General features: G+C 46.9%; 1 protein-coding gene and 1 long non-coding RNA gene across 5 annotated transcripts in view; one reads left to right on the plus strand and one right to left on the minus strand.

Annotated features, from left to right (window-relative positions):
* The window catches only part of LOC105488681 (uncharacterized), a 61,303-nt gene extending 59,743 nt beyond the window's left edge, over positions 1 to 1,560 (minus strand). For all 4 annotated transcript variants that reach the window (XR_011610889.1, XR_011610890.1, XR_011610888.1 and 1 more), the window contains exon 1: positions 1,423 to 1,560. This is a non-coding gene — a long non-coding RNA (uncharacterized lncRNA). The remainder of the gene's footprint in view (positions 1 to 1,422) is intronic.
* Positions 462 to 3,012, plus strand: CAVIN3 (caveolae associated protein 3). Its single transcript, XM_011752976.3, has 2 exons — positions 462 to 1,027; positions 1,556 to 3,012. Exons 1-2 carry the CDS (start codon positions 644 to 646, stop codon positions 1,961 to 1,963), a joined length of 792 nt encoding a protein of 263 aa, XP_011751278.2. The 5' UTR covers positions 462 to 643; the 3' UTR covers positions 1,964 to 3,012.
* The last annotated feature ends 4,630 nt before the right edge of the window (positions 3,013 to 7,642 follow it).

The following is a 7,642-nucleotide window of genomic DNA, read 5'->3' on the forward strand; positions in this document are numbered from 1 at the left end:
AGCAGGAAACGAAGCCTGCGGCTAAACCCTGGTGATGACTATTAGGGAAACACCAGAGGATGCCCCGCCCGCCAGCCCACAATGAGCAGCCTGTCCAGTCACAAAGCGGGGCCTCGGGCCTTGACAGTTCGCGATCTGTAACCAGAATGTTCCAGGGCCTCCCTGTCGCCTGTGTCCAGCCTGGGAGCCACGAAAATACAATCTTCAGCGGTGTGGGAGGCCGAAAGTGGACGGCGACTGAGGCCCCTCTTGCCGTGCCAACATAGTTTCTGCGCCCACTAGAAACTATGCATGAAATAAAAATTTCCGTAACTCGCCCTTTGCAGTGGAGAGACCAGAAACAGGCACACCAGGGAACTGGAGCGGAGGAGGGTAACTCAAACTCACAGTGAGAGGGTTTGCAGGGGGCCGATTTGGGGCCAACATGCTTCCCAGTACCCCGGGGCGGGGCAGCGGAAGGCGAAACGCTTTCAAGAGACCCCGCTGCCGACATCCCCACGCCCTTGCGCCCTCCCGCTGCCCCAGAAGGCCAACTCCGCCTGCCTGAGTCACAGCTGGAGCTGGGGAGGAGCCAGGGAAAGGCAGCCCCAGACTGTAGTGCAGCCAGCGGTTTCAGGCAGACGGAGCTGAGCGGTCAGGGATCATGAGGGAGAGTGCGTTGGAGCCGGGGCCTGTGCCCGAGGCGCCGGCTGGGGGTCCCGTGCACGCCGTGACGGTGGTGACCCTGCTGGAGAAGCTGGCCTCCATGCTGGAGACGCTGCGGGAGCGGCAGGGAGGCCTGGCTCGAAGGCAGGGAGGCCTGGCAGGGTCCGTGCGCCGCATCCAGAGCGGCCTGGGCGCTTTGAGTCGCAGCCACGACACCACCAGCAACACCTTGGCGCAGCTGCTGGCCAAGGCGGAGCGCGTAAGCTCGCACGCCAACGCCGCCCAAGAGCGCGCGGTGCGCCGCGCAGCCCAGGTGCAGCGGCTGGAGGCCAACCATGGGCTGCTGGTGGCGCGCGGGAAGCTCCACGTTCTGCTCTTCAAGGTCAGTGACCTCAAATGGTCCCCAGTCCGGGGCCTTTGCCGGCCTTTGGGCCACCAGCTGGGGGCTCCCCGCTTCCATCCACCTACCACACCCACATTCCTGACCCCTCTCGCCGTCTGTTGCTGTGGAACAGACTCGCAGAGCCGCACCCATTTCCCAAGACCCAGCCCCATCCCTCCCTCTCACGCCTGAGCCCCGCCTGGCCAATCCAAGCCCGCCCAGCTCTAGCTCAGGCCACGTCCGCAGAATTTGGTCTAAGTCCCAGTCAATCCCTAAAATAACGGTGGTTGAAAGGGCATTCCGTGACTGTGGGCACCATCCTCCTCTCGCCCCTCACCAGGCCTCACCTACTTTACAAAGTTTTGCAGTTCGCACGCAGCTTTCCCTCCCCTTACCTTCCCACGCCTGCCTTTACCCCCAGACTCTGGCTGCAGAGTTAAAAGGTTTCCCTTGTGTAATTAAGGCGTGAGTTTCGGGTTGCTGGAGGTAAGGAGCTGCCAGGATCAGTGCTGTGTCCGTCATATGCAGGAGGAGGGTGAAGTCCCAGCCAGCGCTTTCCAGAAGGCACCAGAGCCCTTGGGCCCGGAGGACCAGTCCGAGCTGGGCCCAGAGCAGCTGGAGGCCGAAGTTGGAGAGAGCTCGGACGAGGAGCCGGTGGAGTCCAGGGCCCAGCGGCTGCGGCGCACCGGATTGCAGAAGGTACAGAGCCTCCGAAGGGCCCTTTCGGGCCGGAAAGGCCCTGCAGCGCCACCGCCCACCCCGGTCAAGCCGCCTCGCCTTGGGCCTGGCCGGAGCGCTGAAGCCCAGCTGGAAGCCCAGCCTGAGCTGGAGCCCATGCTGGTGCTGGAGCCAGAGCCTCGGCAGGACACCGAGGAAGATCCCAGGAGACCTGGGGCTGCCAAAGAAGTTCCGCTCCAAATAGAGAGTGCAGCCTGAGGGCTGGTGTTGCCTGTCTCCCCTGTGCTTGTGCCTTGTCCTAAAATAAATCCTTTCAGAATGTAGCACTCACGCCCTAATAAGGAGCGAATCCTGCATCCACCAAGGCGGGCGCTCTGGCCCTCCCTTCCTTAAGCCCAGTCCTGTGTCCTCTGAAAGAGGTGCAGCCACTCACACTTGCTTGCCCTCACCATCAATAAAAGTAATTTCACCCGAACCAGACTCCGTGAGAAGGGATGGGGAAGCAGTTGGATGTGGGAAGGCAGTTACAAGGAATAAGACAAATGTTGGAACCTGGAATCATTGTACGATTTCTCCAGTTTCCACGGAGTCCTGGGTTCTAGACTCCAGTGACATATAGAAATATCCTTCTGACCACTTGCTCTTTAAACTTTCCTCATGGGAACACACAGTTGCAATTTTTTTTTTAAAGCATCGAGTACAGTCCTTTCTGTAGTTGCTTACTAAGTGTCAACTAATGGTTTTCCTCTTAGTCTTTTCTTCCTTTAGCACCTCCTAAAACTTGGGTTTTCCAGTATTCCTTTCTTGGCCCTTTTTTTACTCTGGGTACTTTTCGGCTGACATTCATGCCTAGGCCTCCCCTACCAGCTGCATACACCCCATACCCCTGTCTTGAGCTGCAGTTGAAAAGTACTTCAAAAGTAGCAAGTATCTTCTACCTTTTAAATTCCATTTCATTCAATAGCCATTTATTGAACACCTACTATGTGGCAGGCCCTACTAGGTATGGTTCAGAATATTTCCCCCTCTTGTGTTTTCTTTACCGATGAATGGTACCGTCATCCACAGAGAAACTTGGGAGTCCTTGTTGGCTCAAGGACTTTCTCTCATCCCCCTCCCACATGGAAACAGCTATTCTATTGATTTTACCTCTGCAATCTGTCCACTTTTCTAATACAGCGGCTGCCTTATTTCAGGACTTTCACTTGACCAGTGTTTGAACTGCCAATCTCATCACATCATTGTCTTGATTCAAATATTTCAGTGCTTCCCCATTATCTTCAGAATAAAGACCCTTTGTGATCTGGTCCCTGCCTATTTTTGTAGCCTCATCTGTCACCACTTCCCCTCATGCTACCATTGAGTCACACTGAGCTCTGTGCTCTCACTCTCATCCCTGCTGTCCTGCCAAACTTAGAGAAGCACACCTGTTTCAGGGCCAGGTGTTTCTCTTCCTTCTCTCAAAGCACCACTTGCACACTTCCAGTGCTAACTGCACTGATTGTGAGGGTTTGTGGTTATGCCCCCACTCCACTCTACTAGATTGTGGCTCCCTTGCAGTAGGGACAGTTTTATTCATTTCTGTATTTCCCACACTAAGTACTGTGTCTGGCACAGGGTAGACCTTCTTGAGGGGCCGAGGAGAGTTCCCTGCAGCAGTAAAGCAAGAATATCACAGAAGGGGCTGGGCGCGGTGGCTCATGCCTGTAATCTTAGCACTTTGGGAGGCCAAGGTGGGTGGAGGACTTGACCTCCGGAGCTCGAATCCACCCTTGGCAAGTTGATGAAACCCCATTTCTACATAAAATACAAAATTTAGCTGGATGTGGTGACTTGTGCTCGTAGTCCCAGCTACTTGGGGGGCTGAGGTGGGAGGATCACTCGAGCCCAGGAGGCAGAGGTTGCAGGTAAGCCATTGCACTCCAGCCTGGGCTACAGAGCGAGACCATGTTTAAAAAAAAAAAAAAAAAAAAAAAAAAGGAAGGAAAAAAATAAAGCTAGAAGTGGGACTGGGGTGGTTAAGGATGAGGAGCACGGTCATATACTCCTTCATTCAGTCACTATCTTATAACAACATTTTTAATACCTACTTTGTTCGAGGCCCTATGCTAGGTCTCATGAACGCCTCAGGGAGCTCAGGATTTAGAGGGAGATACCATCACCAATTGTAATGAACGATAGTTACATGTAAGCTATTTTGAGAGCAAATGGGGAAGGGGCATGACCCAACCTGAAGGAGGAAAAGTGGGAGATATATAAGGAATTGTTCTTGGAAATGGTAAATAGTGAGATGGAAATCAGGAATGGTGAGGGACAGTAGAGCTCAGTGGTGGGTAGTTTGGGTTCTCTGTTCTATTATCTATCAAATGAGATAATTATAGCCCCCTACTTGGGCTGTTGATTTATGCATTAAGTGACATAAATCAAGTGCATAGCAGTGCTGAGGTATCATTTTTGCTCCATAAGCTTCAGGTATATAATTCATTTGTCCACTCATTCAACAAGTACTTACTGAACTCTTAGGGTCTTCCAGGTACTATTTTAAATCTAAGGATACTACCAGGCGTGATGGCTCACATCTGTAATCCCAGCACTCTGGGAGACTGAGACCGGCAGATTGCCTAAGTCCAGGAGTTTGAGACCAGCCTGGTCAACATGGCGAAACCCCGTCTGTACTGAAAATACACAAGTAGTTAGCCAGGTGTGGTGGTGCACACCTGTAGTCTCAGCTACTTGGTAGGCTGAGGCATGAGAATTGATTAAGTCTGGGGGGCAGAGTCTGCAGATTGCACCACTGCACTCCACCCTGGGCAAGAGGGTGACAGTCTGTCTCAGAAAATAAAATAAATAATAAACAAATAAAGTAAATAAAATAAAATCTGAGGATACAGTGACACATAAAAAAGACAAGATCCATACCTCTATAGAGTCAAATTCCAGTAGGAAGAGACAGGTAATAAATAAGTAAACATGTAAACCAGATAAAAACAAGTAAACACATGAACCACAAGGGCGTTCTGGTTTTGAGCTCTGAAGAAAAAGAAAACAGACTAAGGATACAGATAAGGGTTTGTGGGGGTGTTCTTTAGATAAGGACATTGGGGATTAATATTGGGACCAGGGTTACATGTATGAGTTACTCCTTGACACTTGAGTTCAAGTGGTGTCACATTTTTATTTTCATGGATTCAATAAGAAGAGTTTAAGCCCCCACCTGCCTGCCATGCTGTTGGGAAGTTGATTATTAGTAATTTTAGTTGTCTTCCCATTTTCGAGATTGTGCAGTACTATGGGGCTCACACCATCTCTCAGCTTTTGCATATCTCTGCTGCCCTTGCTCCTTATGACCACACGATGTCAGTGTCGGGGAACCAGTGTCCTAGTTGGTGCCTCGTCTAATTACCCCAAGGTCAGCCTGTCCAGCAATATGTTGGGGACAGTTAGGGGTAGAGAAGGTGTGGGGGGCAGGGGTCCTTCCATGGAGGGTGGCTCTGCAGTAGCTCCCTTTGGTCTGGGGAAATTTAGCACTTCTCCTGCAGGCTCCCAAACCTGGTGCTCAAGACTGTGCCCCTTTCAAGGTGTGGCCGTCTCAGTGGGACTGGTATGAGCAGGCTCAGTTCTCTGTCCCCAAGGAAAAATAAATCCTTTTTTTTCAAAATTCCTGGAAGTCTACTCGATTTTCCCTGTTCAACCCACAATCAGAATTAAGAACCTAAATGTGCATTTTCCATATAAAACATCTTGACCCCTAGAAACCCAAAGGCTTGACTAATTTCGCAAGGGAAGGGAATATTACTTTTTATTTCTTCCTGAGTTGTCTATAGCAGCAAATAATAAAATCAAGTTAAAACAAAATTAGTTAAATTTCTTAATAGCTCATTTTGTTATATTGTGTTCTCCATTATCACTGCTGGTTATTATTATTAATATTGTTAAAAATAAATGGCCAGGTGCAGTGACTTATGCCTGTAATCCTAGCCTTTTGGGAGGCTGAGGTAGGTGGATAGCTTTAGGCCAGGAGTTCAAGACAATCCTGGGTAACATGGTGAAACCCTGTCTCTACAGAAAACTTAAAAAAAAAAACTAGCTGGGCTTGGGGGCACACCTGTAGTTCTAGCTACTTGGGAGGCTGAGGTGGGAAGATTGCTTGAGCCCAGGATTTTAAGGTTGCAGTGAGTTATGATTGCGGCACTATACTCCAGCCTGGGTGACAGAATGAGACCTTGCCTTTAAAAAAGTAAAATAAAGGAAGTAGAGACAATGATACAGAATACCAACTTGTCATCCAGCATGTGTGGCATTTAGGCAGCTGTTTAAGCAGGCAGAAGGCACATTAGTGGATCATTAAAATTCACTTTGGCTCTCAACTCTTCAGGCCAGAAACACAAATTTATCATGCATTCCAGCAAGATTAGACTGATCTGCAATAACTGCACTCAGAAAACACTGATTAATTTGATTTCTGGATTCATTAATTTCTGTAAGAAATCTAATGGCCAAGTGACTGGAATAGTCTAGCTAGCTATTCAAAACTTTTGTCATCCTTCAACAAAGTCTACATGGGAAGCCAAAGTAAGATCTTAAACTATGTATAATGCAATAGAATAGTAGAAACTGGATAAAAGTAATGGGCAGGATAATCTAATCTAATATGCCCACCTTTTGCTGTGACATGCCTCTTACATGGGCAAAAATATATACATTCCTGGTAGAAACTTCTTCCCTAGTTAAGGACTAGAGGTCCTTTTGATTTTCCTTTATTGTGAGCAGAGGACTCTTACAACCTCAGCATTGAATAGAACTTGAATGCTGTCTATTCCACAAGCATTTCCAACACTAAAGTGTTCTGTACTGTCTTGACATCTATCCTTGTGGTTTCAGATGTATCTTAGTTTCATCAGAGACAGACAGAGTTTGCATTCATGATCCTCTTTTCTGTTTTAGAATTATTTTTAACATGATGGTGGAAAACACAGTCTTTATTCAGTCATTTTGAAACAAGAGTCCAACAATCTTCCCCTACCCCCAGTCCTATGAGATTGAGCTTAATTATTCTGATAGCTATTTTATTTAATCCATCACCTGTGTCTTAAGCATGGATGTTTTGTTAGGAAGTCTGGTTTATTAGAGAAGATAGGTTTGAGATGATCCCATATTATGAGTCATATTGTTTCTAGACCTCTATAGATCTTCCTCTCTCCAACACAGAATGAAGACAGAGCAGTCCAACCCAATTTAAACAACTCCTTTTATTTCTCAGAGACTCAAGGACTAGACCATTCTAAAGTAATGTGGATTATTTTAAATGTAGCATTAATTTTATGATATCATTATTACTTCTTGTATTATTTATGTATTTACATGCGTGCTTTATTCTTTATTTCTTTACCCACTTTACCAAACAGTCTACCTGTTTTGCCCTAATTTTTAGATATCTCTAAATCTGGCTAGTCAAAATGTATTTTAATACTCTTGAACTGAAAAGATTATAAATGTACCCTTCTTATGTTTGCTTACCATTTGAAATTGTTAACATCTGTGTTGACCAATGCTCTGAATGTTTGATTCAGGTAACTTGATCATTATTTCATAATTTTATAAAGCTAATTTGAAAGATACATATCTTACTTTTTAGTATGTTTTCCCTTCTTCCACCTCTCATTTTTAGAATAGTTATGAATTTATGGCTCTTTTTAAAGACTCAATTGGTATCAATTGCTGGCTGGTAGGTTTTCTCCTTATGCTTACCTGTCACTTCTTGGTATATGGGAGCTCCTTTCAACGTGTTTTTTTTTTTTTTTTTTTTTTGACAAATGGAAAGGAAGACTTTCTAGAAGAAAATGATGTTTATTTGGGAATAGGCATTACAATGGGAATATGTATGTTTGCCACAGTAAATTATGTGTATATTCAGGGATATAAAGGAAGACAAAGGTT

This window comes from Macaca nemestrina, chromosome 12 (assembly GCF_043159975.1).
Source record: "Macaca nemestrina isolate mMacNem1 chromosome 12, mMacNem.hap1, whole genome shotgun sequence".
NCBI lineage: Eukaryota > Metazoa > Chordata > Mammalia > Primates > Cercopithecidae > Macaca > Macaca nemestrina.

What these genes read in the sequence shown, in the direction of transcription:
- CAVIN3 (XM_011752976.3), top strand. Translation starts at nt 644, where the DNA reads ATGAGGGAGAGTGCGTTGGAGCCGGGGCCTGTGCCCGAGGCGCCGGCT. An exon ending in TCCACGTTCTGCTCTTCAAG is followed by an intron (nt 1,028 to 1,555) that starts GTCAGTGACCTC and finishes CGTCATATGCAG; the next exon opens with GAGGAGGGTGAAGTCCCAGC.